At 40.9% G+C, this 16,367-nt stretch overlaps 1 protein-coding gene across 1 annotated transcript in view; it reads right to left on the minus strand.

Annotated features, from left to right (window-relative positions):
- Positions 1-16,367, minus strand: part of LOC110380748 (uncharacterized) — an 87,971-nt gene that overhangs the window by 43,988 nt on the left and 27,616 nt on the right. The window contains exon 2 of the mRNA XM_064041353.1: positions 1,081-1,288. Within this exon, the coding sequence (XP_063897423.1) occupies positions 1,081-1,252 (172 nt within the window). The 5' untranslated portion in view covers positions 1,253-1,288. The remainder of the gene's footprint in view (positions 1-1,080; positions 1,289-16,367) is intronic.

The raw sequence follows: 16,367 nt of genomic DNA on the forward strand, positions 1-16,367 counted from the left end.
CGCCGCGGCCGCTGCAGTCGAGCGCGCAGCCGGCGCCGCGGACCGCTGCCGACATCACTGCGTCAGCGTAGTACGCGAGCAGCGAACGCATTTACTAATGATGCAATACTTACACGCGTGGTAAGGCATGTTAGGCCGGCACACTCGTCCCCGAGTACCGGATCTCGCACAGACACGTGCCGTTCATGCAGTCGCCGCGGCCGCTGCAGTCGAGCGCGCAGCCGGCGCCGCGGACCGCTGCCGACATCACTGCGTCAGCGTAGTACGCGAGCAGCGAACGCATTTACTAATGATGCAATACTTACACGCGTGGTAAGGCATGTTAGGGCCGGCACACTCGTCCCCCGAGTACCGGATCTCGCACAGACACGTGCCGTTCATGCAGTCGCCGCGGCCGCTGCAGTCGAGCGCGCAGCCGGCGCCGCGGACCGCTGCCGACATCACTGCGTCAGCGTAGTACGCGAGCAGCGAACGCATTTACTAATGATGCAATACTTACACGCGTGGTAAGGCATGTTAGGGCCGGCACACTCGTCCCCCGAGTACCGGATCTCGCACAGACACGTGCCGTTCATGCAGTCGCCGCGGCCGCTGCAGTCGAGCGCGCAGCCGGCGCCGCGGACCGCTGCCGACATCACTGCGTCAGCGTAGTACGCGAGCAGCGAACGCATTTACTAATGATGCAATACTTACACGCGTGGTAAGGCATGTTAGGCCGGCACACTCGTCCCCCGAGTACCGGATCTCGCACAGACACGTGCCGTTCATGCAGTCGCCGCGGCCGCTGCAGTCGAGCGCGCAGCCGGCGCCGCGGACCGCTGCCGACATCACTGCGTCAGCGTAGTACGCGAGCAGCGAACGCATTTACTAATGATGCAATACTTACACGCGTGGTAAGGCATGTTAGGGCCGGCACACTCGTCCCCCGAGTACCGGATCTCGCACAGACACGTGCCGTTCATGCAGTCGCCGCGGCCGCTGCAGTCGAGCGCGCAGCCGGCGCCGCGGACCGCTGCCGACATCACTGCGTCAGCGTAGTACGCGAGCAGCGAACGCATTTACTAATGATGCAATACTTACACGCGTGGTAAGGCATGTTAGGGCCGGCACACTCGTCCCCCGAGTACCGGATCTCGCACAGACACGTGCCGTTCATGCAGTCGCCGCGGCCGCTGCAGTCGAGCGCGCAGCCGGCGCCGCGGACCGCTGCCGACATCACTGCGTCAGCGTAGTACGCGAGCAGCGAACGCATTTTACGGTGAGCGACGGTCACCGTCGCTTATGTGTACTGGAATTAAAGAAAATTATATGTTAGTTTATTGAAAATATAGATATTTGAGGTGCAAACTATTGTACTGTGCACCCAACGGGGTACAATGGATCATCATGTGTCAAGTTTCTTGTTAAACTGGTACATAGCTGCTTGGTCAGATATGTACAGTTACGAATGACAATAATTTAAACTTGAGGGTGGGTAATTCAGAGCTGGGAAGTATCGCAGTTTTTACGAGTTGGCTAACTTAGTTGAAATCCGATACAAATTAAATAAACATATTACCCTGCGCAACCATATCTCCTCAACTCTGTCCTGACAAAAATTTCGACTACGACACAAGCCATCACTACAAAATTCACTCAAACTGGTGAAGCAGAAAAAATTAGCGCACAAAATTCAAGTCTATCCCGCACGGTAGCCGAACACAATAAAGGGTGATTGTCCCGGGAACACTAATATCATAGTATAGATAGTAAACACGAGAGGGGCTCCCAAAGTGTGTGACCGTGAAACTATCGATTACTTGTTTTCGCTACTTCCTCTTGGCAAGCATCACTATTAGTTCCGTGTTATTCATAATCGGTTAAATCGTGGATGTAATGTTATGATGCTGTATAATTTGTTGGTTACGTCGTAGTAAATATGTAGTAATCTGCGGTTCAGTGTTTGAAACCGATGGAGAATTTGGCTTAATTCATATTTCTACCGTTGTCGTCTGAATAAAGTATTATTTTTGCTCGTTTTTACATAGACGACTTAATTTCTCGTACGTACTCTCTTATTTGATTGTACATTTGTATGTGGTAGGTAGGTTACGTGTACATGCTATAACCTCGTGGAACGAAAGAGCCAAAACGTTTACAATTCTAGCTGTATTTTAATTTCTTTCCAAATATCATATAAATTATTTTCATCATATTGCCTTCAATTCCCCAACAAAAACACACGAGCATTTGATCTCCAGCACACCTGTATGAACCTAATCCTCAGTAAACATACAAATGCAACGCACACGTTACGACTCAAGATTATGACGTAACAGCTGCGCTTACGCAACGCCCACGTGCTCGCGGGGTCGATGCACCGGTGCGCCTCTAAAATTACCCGCGGCCTTACCGAGATGAAAAGTGCGTGGAATTGGCCCAGCACTTCGTATAGTGTCGAACTAAAGACATTGTATGATGTGGAACTTAAAAGACAGTAACAGTTGCTGTGGAAAAAATATGCAGGTATGCCTTTTGAAGCATAGGTATCATGTTAGTCGCCCCTGTTAATTCTCTCATTTGGGAGAATCCTAAATGCCCATAAACCAAATGACAGACAAATAGGATAATAAGATGCGCTAATGTGCTTACATTAATTTCAAAGAAAAGCAAAAAAGTTGGACAGCTAGAGTGGGGTGCTAGAGGAGTAGTAGTTCTATCAGAAAGACGGGCTTGTTTGCAGCAGTAAATATCAATTTAGTTACCATTAACACAGACATTATTAATAACACTAAAACTTAATATAACTAGTGGTTAATGACGCATAATCCTTGAATAGCCCTGTTACATGAAGGTCGAAGGTCAAAGGAACAAATAATAATAAATGGGTGCGCATTGAAAACGCCTCGGTACGTGTTTGTAATTCCTATGAGCATATATAAATATGAAATGAACGGGGGACGGACTGGAATAGAAAAAATACTTATTTATATGCACATATTTCGATCGTTAAGGGAACGACAAAGATACGATGGACGGATTGGGTGAATGACGGGATACAGAAAGATATCGATAGACAGAGAAGTATGAAAGAAGACCAGTTTCAATGAAACGAGCAAGGAACCTCTTAATAAGCCCAATGTGATATAGAACATCATTGATCATCAAAACTCAGTCACACTTGCATCTGAGCTCAATAGCCAAAGACTCGCGAAGAAGAAGAAGATGTACGAAATCAAAAAGGCAGAAAAGATCTATTTATAAAATTAATAGGTAGTTGTACACGCTAGAAATGGCAGTAACAATACAAGCTAAATTATCTTGTACACATCCCACGCTTTGCAACCGCTGACGGGAAAGTGCGTGGGCCGACAATGAGCTAGTCCGACCTTTCAAATTGCTAACTCGTTTCAGCTGTACCAGTACAATACATTCAAGCAACCACACACGATTATAATTGAGAAAGAAAATATACATGGAGGAACAAAATGCATTGCAAGAGAATTTCGACGAGTCACAAGCTAGCCCATCCATTACTTTTTCTTCTTATCAAGTGTGCTGCAGTTTTAATCACCTAACAAGCCCTAGAGTCAGGGTTTCCTCAAATCCACCTGGCCTTTTCTTAAGACCTATATTTCCTCTCATTGCAGATTAATTGGGACAAGGAAAATGACTTCGTGATGAATTCTCAAGCATTCCTCATTTCTTCAATTTTTCCAAATAGACCCATCGCTAGCCTCAAAAATAAATCTCTTACTAAAACGTCCGTACCAATCAATAGATCAGCGAATTACAATGACCTGATGTCGTATCTAAATATACATAAACTGCTATGCACTTCCTGAATTCCTGGTGGCTTAAAATATACCGTTCGGCTGCCAATGTTCAATTTCACTGGCGAAATGTGTTCTTTAATTAATACCCTAGTTCATATGCGTATCTTCTGACCTATTTCCGTCAGTAGTTTTGCCACGGTCCCGTGAGAATTATTTCGCCCGTCCGGTTAGTAAAACATACCTATAGGCCTTTCCCAATATTCTATCCATCTGTTCTTTTGGTTACTAGAGATAGCTTTTTGACATTAGAAGACCCATCCAAGTAATGTCAAATTCTGGGAAAGAAGGTTAGTCATTAAAAGGGCTATCTAACATAGAAACAACTGTTTAAATTGGACCCATAGTTTCTAAGAAAAACGCGTTCGGCCATAGGGAATTTCCGCTTTTTAATATAAGTAGGCTTTAGGTCTGTAATATACTCGTAAAAAAGCGCGTTGTTATCTGGTAGGCAGTTGGTAAGTGCGATAATGAGCACAATGAAATTGTTATAATTATGTACGTTTACAATATGATGAATGAAATACCTAATACCATGTAATTATTTCAACACACATATTGTATTTACAATTAGCTGTCCACTGCGATATTGCCTACGTTTCACAAATTCAAATGCTTTTTTTTGGAGTGGTTCGGCCTCCAAAGAGAAAAATATAGCCTAGCTAATATGGTATATTCTCCGTTTTTCGACTTGCCCAGGTCTCTATTACTTCTATAACTTTCCACACAATTCGCCTATCTGTTTTTCAAGTAACCCGTTGGAAACTATTTGCATCATTATCAGCAATGTCAACGCACTCATTATTGTTTGTCCTACGAAATGTTTGTAGCAACACAGCAATACCACTGCAGTATCTGTTTACATATTTATGAGATGCATAACATTATGCAAGTGACTCATTGTCTAAAAGTCGTCTATAAGAAAAACACGAATTCATCTATCAGTGTCATTAATCGCTTTACGTCAAAATGGATAAAAAACAAGTGACTGTCATGGACCTACCTATACTTCATTTGTTTTATTCCTCACAATAACTTGATACGTCACCTTCCTCCTTTAAAATGCAAAATACCATTATCAAGATCTAATGTAGGACCCAACTGCTGTATTCTGACAACCAACCTAAAAATTGGCGCGCAATACGCCAACCCTTACCGCTTATACCGATTTCAAACCTCCTTAAAATTCGAATTACCATTATCAAGTTCCAAGGAGAAACCCTAACTGGCGTACTTAATGCAGCTGACCCAAAAATTGGCGCGCAATACACCAACCCTTCTCTTATTTCCCCTCTTATTCCGATTTCAAAGGCTACGAGTAAATTCGACCTTTTTGAAGGACAAACGCAATAAGGTCAAGGCGAGGCCCGGGGATTCTCCCTAACACAAATATCTACGAAGGTTCTGAGCAAAACTTTTTCAATAGAAGCGCAAAAACGTGATATCCTTGTAACTTGTAGGATGGTGTACTTGTAAACATAGTATGGTAAGTTAGTATATGTATATCACGGAGGAAAGAAATATGTATAGCAGAGATGTCATAAGGAAATTAGATCGGGCGCCTTCTTGTGGGTCAATGTAACGTATGGTAAGCGTGATCAGTTACTGGATCTAACGAAACGTACGGCTTCCTTGTCAAATCAAAATCAATCTGTCAAAGATTGGTCTTGATTGACTGGTCATCTTATTTTAAAAATAACGGGTGGGTTCTAACGAATGCGTCAAGGGCGGAGTTAGTTGCGTTCCTCACGCCCCGAACACCCGCATTTAGACGCGCTACTTAGGAGACGTCTTAGGAGATTTTGCGTTATGACATCTCGGCCATTCATTTTGTTCTCTATGGTATATAGGTATATAACTTGTTTTGAGGTTCTAAGTAGGTGTTCTAACCTCAAAGGGCAGACTTAGTTGATGGCATTTTCCTTTATGGAGGGACGGACGGTGTCATGTCTGCCTTGACATTTGTGTAGTGCGAATATAGTACTGCAGAGCTTGTTATTTTTCTGTATTTTAGACTCATCCTCGTATTAGATAAATACTCTGCTATTTGCTGTATGGACTAGAATGCTGTTAGAAATGTTTATCTCCTACTCGATTGCTTGGTCAAACAAAAGTAAATCCTAAATAATATCTTCAAGTGTCAATTGGTTTTCCCTACTTTGTAATAAAGACCACTTGAAGTTATAATTATATCGATTACAAGTTATCTGTCACTCTTTATGAACTTTAATGGTTATTTTCTTTCATATTTTAATCTTTCTTCATTTATTTCAGCATATTTACTAGAACCAAAGATATTACTGTTCATATGGCTATTTTCATTATTATCAACAACCTTAACTTTTAAGTCCATTTTGCAATTAAATATGTACGTTGGTAAAAAGAAACCAAACATAAAGGTACAGCACAACTACCCAGTGTCATTGAAACTTGTTTTGACAAAAAAATCTACTAAGTACATAAATAGTAGATACCTAAATAAAAAAAGCCCATAGAGCTCAACACTACAGAGTAAACCTCTACCTCCATTCAAGGCCGCACACAAGCAAACATCTCACAACCACACACACAAACAAACCAACATACACCACATACGAATACAGGGCGTTTTCCTGCGCACTGCCCTCGTACGTGGCACACAAATGGGTCACCAAACTCGAGATAACTGGCCACAATTAGCACGACTGCTAGCTATTTACAGCTGAATATTTCTACGAGTGGCTTTCATTATATTTTGAGGATTCGAACTGTATAAACACTATTTCAAATAGTATTAAGTTTCAACACTCCTAAGTACCTAGATATTATCTGATTCTGGCTGATTTTCGGTTTTACAAGTGTCTCTGAGGAACGTCTTTCGATATCCGGATAAAATATAGTCTATATCATGCGGGATAGTAACTTCCTAACAGTGATGTTTCACAAATCAGTTCAGTAGTATCGATATTCGGACTTTCGGCTTCTCCAAAAGCCAAACTTATCTAAAGGCTCGAAACTTTTGAATTAAAATAATTTAAAAATGGTTCGCAGATACATCACGCTATTATTGTCTCAACCGTGCAAACGCCTCTTATCGTACAGGGAAAGTTCAATGATCAGCATGCTTGTTTATTTTGTTTTCCAAGTATTTTAACGATTACAAGCCTTTGTTTTATTAATATACATTACATACATTCTTAATTATCATGTGCCCATCAAACCATTATATCAAGAAAACTGATCACCCCAACTGATACCCAGCCTTTTCCCAACTATGTTAGGGTCGGCTTCCAGTCTAACCGGATTCAGCTGAGTACCAGTGCTTTACAAGGAGCGACTGCCCTATCTGACCTCAACCCAGTTACCCGGGCAACCCAATACCCCTTGGTTAGACTGGTTATGAAGTAAAACGATAAACAGAAATATATTCTTAAACAAATAGTACCCAGAACGATTCAACTGACCCACATGGGCAATTAACCTACATTCCGTTAATGTATTGTTTGTAAACAATAGCAGTGGCATTGTTGAGCCATTCGGTAGTCACTCTGAGGAAATTAAAATTATTTCAAGCCTTTGGTGGTGGTTCCCAATCTGCATTGAGCAAGCGTGGTGATTAACGCTCAATCTTTCTCCGTGTGAGAGGAGGCCGCAGCCCAGCAGTGGGACGATGAAAAGGCTGATGATAATGGTTGTGTTTTGCTAATCCTGCTTATAACTTGGCTACATAAATAGTAAATAAAAAGTAGTACCTATCTACACTATTCTCTATATCCCAAAGTAGGCACTAATATGGTGGATAGGTAAGTGATACATTTTATCAAATTATCGCGGATTAGTTTTATTTGTCTTGTAAATTATAAGCTTTGCAGATTTTACCAAAACAAGAGATTACAATTATAGGTAAATACGATCTTAGTAAAGGTAAAACATTTTTGATGAGACCTGATTATGGCAAGACTGCTACTTATTATAATCATGACCTCCTGCCCATATCCCAATATTGTTTGTGATCGGCGCAGCATATTTGATACTGCCAAACTTCCGTAAGACGATTGGTGTGACGTCATCTCACAAGTGACATTCTTCCCAGCTACATCAGATCACTTAATAGCAGTTTCATAATAAAAGATTTGACTTGCACCTTGAGAAAACTACTTTCTACAGTCAGTGCTATTGTAATGCCACATACAGTTGTTTTAGTTAAGACCACAAAAAACCTTCACATCTAAGGTATTTCTTAATGAACAAGTTTTAATATATAGGTAACTAACGCCAATTATGACGAATAGATTTTTTGGAAACCAGCCAGCTATAATAAACTCTAAACCTCTTTAATACACTCAATTGAAGCTCACAGGGCGTAATAATTAACAAACCGTGGACGCATTAATTAATAACGAAGATTATTAGTATGACGCATACACGTGGCAATGTATAGAGGTATACATAATATGTAGTAGCATATACATAATGCGGTACATATGTAATGATAACGGAGATACATGGGTACTTAGATGTGAGACACAGCGGGACAGGTGTCAACCATAAATTGATATTGCACTTACATAAGTATTAATAATAGGACATAGTATTGTATTCCGTTTACAAGATTTTGTAGGTAAATGATATTTTGAGATTACGTGTAGGTAAGAGAAGTGTGAGAAAAAAATCACAAGATTTAAAAAAATGCAAAGCTGTAAAAATAAGCTTATTAAATTTTGAATATGCAATGACTGAACATCGAAAAACAACGCATATTTGTCGAACATATTTACAGCCGAACCCTAAAAATATAGGTAACTAGGAAGAGGTACCTATAGATACGTTTAAACCAGGCACTTTGTGATAAATATCACTATCTGTTATCTGCATTATCGGACCTGAACACCTGCAAGCAATCAACTTTTTTGCGCAGTGCGAAAAGTCCTATGAAAGTCGCCAAAAATGTGACACATCAAAGAGATAGCACCTTTATGCCTAGAAGTGACCAATTTCGTAGAGGCACCAAGGTCCCTTCAGATAGATTATATGTGATATGAGTATATTAGTCACTGTTGTAGATATGATAGGGACCACCTGGATGGAACGAATGAGTCATATTCAGGTGACTATCTTGTGTTGTCATTTTCCAGTACTAACGTTTACATGATTTTGCACAGCAACAGCAGTCGGTAAAATTCCATACCAAAGGTCGTCAGGTGGATATGACTTTCTAAAGCTGGGACTCTAGGACAAGTTAGATGTTTAATGTGACCCGACACGCTTTACTATGATTGGTATTCCAGTTTTTTCACCTTTGAAACTTAAACTTCGACGGCACATATGGATCGGCGTAAAATATAATTTATTAAACCATTAAAAAACCTATCAATTACACAAAAACTATAACAACCCCTCTTATTTAACGACGTCAAAAATCATCAAATGACCCCTCCCGCTGTGGGTTAGCAGCGGTGACGAAGTGTCAGACTGACTAAAAACCGTCGTGTTCCGTCGTAGGCCTTTTATGTACCAGAGCCGCGGTATCTCTTTCGAACAACCCTCAGAACTATAACAACCCCTAAACTACACCATTTAGGGGCAGATTTCAATGACAGAAGTTGAATGTCACTTCTACACGTAATATTCTTTGGCCGTGACACAGGGCTCAAATGAGACACGTTTTCCAATATTAATTAAGACTATGACTAACGAGTTAGATCGATAACATGTGTTTAGTTTTTATTAGGGGAATCGTAGGTTATAGCAATTTAAAATTGCCATCAATCATGTGACGGCAAACAGCTGTAACGTTTTCATAATGATGAAATGTTTTATTGGATGGATAAAAGTGTGTAAATGAAACAGAAGTTTAAAAACACAAAAAATTAAACAGACGTTTGACAAGCATTTAAAGAAATTCTCATACAAAATGTAATTTCGAAAATTGCCCAATTTCAGCTTTACATAGAGCTACAACGTGATACGTTTATGCCCAATTTCACTAACAGCTCTACGTTACAGGGTCGGGTCCTGACAGGATCGGGGGGACCATTAAAAAGAGCTTTGAGTTTTCCCTAACCGTTAGGAGTCACCTTAACATAAAAAGGTTCCCTAAACGGTCTACGTAGTCGAAAGGCGGTGCGCACGGGAACGTAAGTGATCTTTCAGGCAACAAAGTTAAATTCCTCGTAAAACTTTTTTTCACTATATGCCTATAAAATATGAGTTTTGGACTAAAATTTATAGTACTGGTACATTCATATGATATGAACTCATAAAAATCATAATCTCGACTATCGTTAAATTCGCAAATTAATGATCACCGTATAGTTAATGAAATGAAAAGTTGTATCAGCAACACGTGTTATGTATGTATTTATGTACTATACTTGAAAATATGTATATTGATTCATACCACCTGGTTATTTTAATACCTAGTGCCTACATCATAACCTAGGTACCTATCTTTATTTTTTTATTAGTGGAAAAATCATATCTATCTACCTATTATATCTATGATCTGGGATAGGTTATTTGTCGTTACCTAGGATAGCATAGTAACAAGATATAGATCGATTTTAATCGGGCTTTCTCTTTTCACCACCAAAAACAAATTATATGCTCATTATTTTAAAAAAGAGCAGGAAAAGAAGAGAAAAAATAAACGAAAGACTTGTGACAATAATCAGAAAATTGCTTTTTATTGACTTGTTGATAGGATAAACAATAATGTTAATTTTTCCCGGATGTTATGATTACCCAAACATTTTAATACTTACGGAATTTTAATACTCAAAGGCTGGATAAATCTAGTTTTTCTTTTAGTTATTATAATACCGATGTATTACCTATTTTTGGTTTATCTTATCGTATTGACAAAACACTGCGGGTAAAACTAATAAAAATCGTGTGCTCATGCGGAAAGTTAGTAGCTGCGATAAAAGTAATACCTATTTTGAGTAAAATATTTTTTTCGTATTAATACAATCGGTGGGATGCAAAGTAAAGGGCAGACTGCGTCTTTATGCAGTTCCTGTTTTAAATTGTAATTATAGTTTAAGTAGTCTTATAGTTCGAAGTCAAACATTTATTTTATTTATTCGTTTTAAATTGTTCCTGAAACTGCTAAACAAAAATGTTCCACCGTGTAAGGGATTCAACCCGACAGACTGTATTATCAGGACCTGCTATACTTTAAACTTGAAAACAGATTCAACAACAAAAAAACATATCACAAACCTAATGACAAGCTTTAAAAACATCTGTTCCAAGAAAACCTACATAAGCGGTCCTACCACAACCAAAAAATCGCTTTAACAAACACTAGTTTTAAAAAAACCTGTATGAGCATTGAGCAGTCCTACCACAACCAAAACGACGAAAAAACAAAACACAATCAAAGGTACCAACCAATACATGTGGTTCTGTAAACATCGACGATAGAGTTAGTCGGCCAGTTAACAGAACACCCGGTCAGGCCTTGAATTCCTATCATTTGTCAACAAAGTGATTGCCTACGTCACTCGCTGCTGATATGTCGCTAATCGTTGGTAGACAACACAAAATGTGGGAGCTGGGGATTTTGTTAAAAGATTAGTTTGAATGGTGCCTAAACTAAACGTTTCTCTGATATGGACTGCAAGAGATTGCAGAATAGAGCGACAGATTGTTAAGCTGGATTCTAAACGAACGATACAAAATTTACTAGAGACAGCCGATAGCCAAAAAAATTACAAGTAACTACGAAGGTTCAAACTCTACGGAGCTCAAGAAAATGGCCCAGTTATAACATGGGCTATAGAGTAGATGACTGAAAATTCCAAATGTTTTACACACGTTATGTAGAACTTAAGACAATATAATCAAGCCATTCCGTGTCTTTACATCAGGCAGAAAGAGAAATATGTGAAAGAGTCACACGTTTTATACCTTACAGGGATTATGCGCAATATAACGTTTATATTTTCTCTAAAACTTGTTCAAGTACAGCTCATACAAGACTATAAAGACCGGGTAGAGTTGGCTTCAAATATTTCCACATTCCCCGGCGCTGCAGGTGATTTGGCAAGTACCCACAATGCCGAGACTTGGCGGAAAAATACAAGCGTAAGACGAATTTAAACGAGTATTCTGTTCAAGGTAGAAAAATTATGTCCCTTGATATTAAATCGATGGTTTCTTACATATGTAATTACTTGCAATGGCTATATCTTCTCTTGGCAAGATTTTTTTACCCTCATCGTTTATGTTGCCCTAGTACTTCAAAATATCTCCCTGTATATGAAAGACCAACTAAATAAGTTTGGGACAGTAGTCCTATTCAGCAGATAGGTACATAAACTCATCATTCATACATTTACGAAGATTGGAAGAACTACTGTGCACCCATATTTGCTATTCTCCATTATAATCTGCACTTTTATCCGAGAACAGTTTAATTGAACATAATATGTCATTAATTCTATTCGTGAATAAATGAATGAAGCTGTTGTTGGTGTTACTTTTTGACTGGCATTGCAGCCTGCAGCACCTGTTCAGCAATCGTTGCCAATTTCCAATTGAATGAGACCGCCTCCCGACCCTCAACCTTTATATTTATTTGTCGGAGACTATCAATAGTACGGACACTAAACGTCACGCAAGCGCGCCCTCTGGTGGCGTTTCCGGTGAAACAACATTTTGGCGCGCTTGGCAGAGTAGTGGTGGTCGGCGTGGCGTCCGCGGAGCTCAGTCTTGGTCGAGTCGTCGTGCTGCGCACATCTCGATACTGCCCTACGTCACGTCTAGTGTACCTAGTGTTATTGCCTAGTGTTGTAGTGCCGTTGTAGATCCATATTGTAAAGTGTGTAAAGTGTCTTTTGAAATTAAAGTGTAAAGGTTCTTCTAACCTAACAGACGGACATGTGTTGCTCGGGAGTTTGTTCCGCCACTTCTTCTCCCCAGCCAAAACACATAGGAAGTGGCGAAGGGCGGGCGTTTTGGGGGTTGTCTTTTGTTCTGACCAATTTGAATAAACGTTTGACTTTTGAGTTCGTTTGAATTTTAAGTTTCTTTGAGTTATCTCTTTGTACGATTACCCTAACTGATGTCGGACGATAGTGCCATCCTGATGTTTCGGCGCCTTCCGACATCAGAAGTGGGATGTAATCCGAATGCCCACATGTGTTAAGAATTCGCCATGCGAAGATAAAATTCTGCCCATTGACAAAAAAAATGTACCGTCGATAATTTGAAATGGAGTTTGTAGTAGAAGAATTATTAAGAATTTCAGCAAAGGTACAAGTATGGTAACCACGGTTATGGTAATGGTATCGTTTTCCATTGTTACATGTCAAGCTAGTTATCGAGGGTATGCTAGAAAATTAACCGAATCTGTCTTTTTTTTCATGTTTCAACAATGACGGTGGTTATTGTGCAATCTGGCGACAAAATTACTGCGGAGCATCCCAGCTGCCAGGAGCCTGACGTGTCATCGTGAGGTCGGAGTGTTGGTGCTCGTGTATCTACGTGGCTTCACGTCCGCGAAAGCCTTGCTGTACTGCGCATCGTCATGCGCGTTGAGGTGTTGAGTGGAAACCCGGTGAGACCGATCCATTTTTGCTTTATTTTGAGGTTATTTGTCTTACGACATTTATAAACTTGAGAGACAGTTTCAGTCTCGTTGATTGCGCTACCACTGCGCTTATTAATTGGTGGAATCGTAGATAATCAGAAACCTAGGTTCACAGGCTTGATCCCAGAGTTGAAAATTATTAGTTAGCTGATCTCATCAATATCCTAAAGTTAGAATATTTCAGTTTTTGCGTCATTTGATTGAATTGTGCATCAGACTAAAGATTTTGGTAAGGTGTTACATTCACCTACTCTGTAATTTCGTTGTGCTAAGTTGTACCAATGATGGATACCGGGGTGACTTGGAAAAGACCCGTTGGCCTGTGTGATGGCATCGGGGTGACCAAGAAGAGACCTATGTAAAGTCTGCGGTACTGTTGTTTTTATTGTGTTAAGCTGTACCTAAGATGGGTATCGGGGTGACCTGGAAGAGACTCGTTGGACTGTGTGACGGCATCGGGGTGACCAGGAAGAGACCCGTATACATCTGTGGTACAGTTGGTGTCATGTCACTATAGTTGTGGTTGTGGTCCCTAGGAGGCCAGGATGGGCTGAGAGCTCGGCTAAGGGACACGACGGTTTTGTGAAGCCTATCGAGTAGAAGGCGTTGATGTGAATGACAACCGTAGCTGTAATGATTTTGTAATTTACAAGTTCAGTCTGACTAGCAATTCGATCTTTCTTTGATTTCGTGCTTAAAATTTAATGTAACTAGTTTCTTCATTTAAATGGTGATTGCTATTCTTAAAACCCATAACATGTGTTTAGGTCTTACCATCGAGAAGGTTTGTTGCTGACCCATATGTTGTCAATATTTGATGCCCAAGCACTTTCCATTTCTGACCTAACAGATAACATCTAAGGTGAACCGAGCCTGAAGAACAGGACGAGGTCTACTAGTCAAGCGGCGGGCGAGCTGCGCTGCAGTTGCTGTTTGGAGCGTCATCCTCCCCCAGATTCGTCGTGGAGGCCGTATGGTTTGCGGCAGGCCAGGACATCGCATATCATCGCACAAGAAATAATATAGAGCCGGTACTCAATTCTATGTCTTTATGACGACGATGGTACATGGTTGTGGTATGTGTGTGTTGTGATTTAGCAGTTAAAACATTGATGACTTATGGCAGCTAGGAGCCTGTGTGGCAGCTAGGAGCCTGTGTGGCAGCTAGGAGCCTGTGTGGCAGCTAGGAGCCTATGTGGCAGCTAGGAGCCTGTGTGGCAGCTAGGAGCCTGTGTGGCAGCTAGGAGCCTGTGTGGCAGCTAGGAGCCTGTGTGGCAGCTAGGAGCCTGTGTGGCAGCTAGGAGCCTGTGTGGCAGCTAGGAGCCTGTGTGGCAGTTAGGAGCCTGTGTGGCAGTTAGGAGCCTGTGTGGCAGTTGGTAGCCTGTGTGGCAGTTGGGTAGCCTGTGTGGCAGTTGGTAGCCTGTGTGGCAGTAGTGTAGCCTGTGTGGCAGTTGATAGCCTGTGTGGCAGTTGGTAGCCTGTGTGGCAGTTGGTAGTGTGTGGTGGTGTGAGCGATATTAATAAGCCTGTGTGGCGTAATTATAACCCTATGTGGTTCTGTGGTTCAGATGGATCTGTGTGACTTTTGTTCAGTGTGCTACATAGTGGTCAGGAGTGGCCGAGGTTGTACTGTGCATACTGTGCTGTGTTTGTGTTGTTGCAGATTAACCCACGAGGACGTGGGTCTACGCAGGATGGCCGTGTCGGAGACTGTCAATAGTACGGACACTAAACGTCACGCAAGCGCGCCCTCTGGTGGCGTTTCCGGTGAAACAACATTTTGGCGCGCTTGGCAGAGTAGTGGTGGTCGGCGTGGCGTCCGCGGAGCTCAGTCTTGGTCGAGTCGTCGTGCTGCGCACATCTCGATACTGCCCTACGTCACGTCTAGTGTACCTAGTGTTATTGCCTAGTGTTGTAGTGCCGTTGTAGATCCATATTGTAAAGTGTGTAAAGTGTCTTTTGAAATTAAAGTGTAAAGGTTCTTCTAACCTAACAGACGGACATGTGTTGCTGGGGAGTTTGTTCCGCCACTTCTTCTCCCCAGCCAAAACACATAGGAAGTGGCGAAGGGCGGGCGTTTTGGGGGTTGTCTTTTGTTCTGACCAATTTGAATAAACGTTTGAGTTTTGAGTTTGTTTAAGTTTCTTTGAGTTATCTCTTTGTACGATTACCCTAACTGATGTCGGACGATAGTGCCATCCTGATGTTTCGGCGCCTTCCGACATATTTATAAAGACAGGCCATTGTTAGAAGACATTGGCCGAAGTGTAGTATAAAAAAAACCCTATAAGTAGTCTTGGTTCCTCTCGCTTCTATCAATCAAGGAATCGAAGGAATGCATACTAATGTCAGAAAGCTAAAGGGTTTGTTTTCTTGCTTGAACGCTTTGATTTCAAGGACTGTCAGGCCGAATTAAAACATGCTTTCCGTGTTAGCTTGGGCCTCTCGAGGTTGGTTAAGTATACCTGTGTTGCAAAAATGTTTTCAATTGCAGAATAGGGTAGTTTCCAGGGTCGAAATAATGAAATAATATTTAGTCCGCTTTTTAGATAATTAAAAAATATTGGATACGTATTTTTTCTTTTTTTAATTAAACATAAAATGACAAAGATAATACACTTCAAAAATTAGGAGTGGGGGCCTTTTACGTCACAGTGTCCTGAAAATTGTAGCAACTTGTGACGTCACACTCAACTTTAACACGCTATATCTTAACAAGTTCTGATCCAATTTAAAAAAGAAAAAATACGTATCGCTTAATTTTGGCCAATCTACAAGACGGACTAATTATTATTTTTTAGGAAACTAGCCTATTTAGCAGTATTTAGCAAATAAACTTAATAAGAGCCGGTACCAAAATTAACAAACCGGAAAACTAATATATTCATTCACAAACGAAAAAACTGTATGTGCTCAGACTATGACAAACGAGAAAATAACAAAAATATATTTTTTTTGTCACAAATGTTCAGAGTGGT

Source organism: Helicoverpa armigera, chromosome 25, assembly GCF_030705265.1.
Source record: "Helicoverpa armigera isolate CAAS_96S chromosome 25, ASM3070526v1, whole genome shotgun sequence".
In the NCBI taxonomy this organism is placed as follows: Eukaryota; Metazoa; Arthropoda; class Insecta; order Lepidoptera; family Noctuidae; genus Helicoverpa; species Helicoverpa armigera.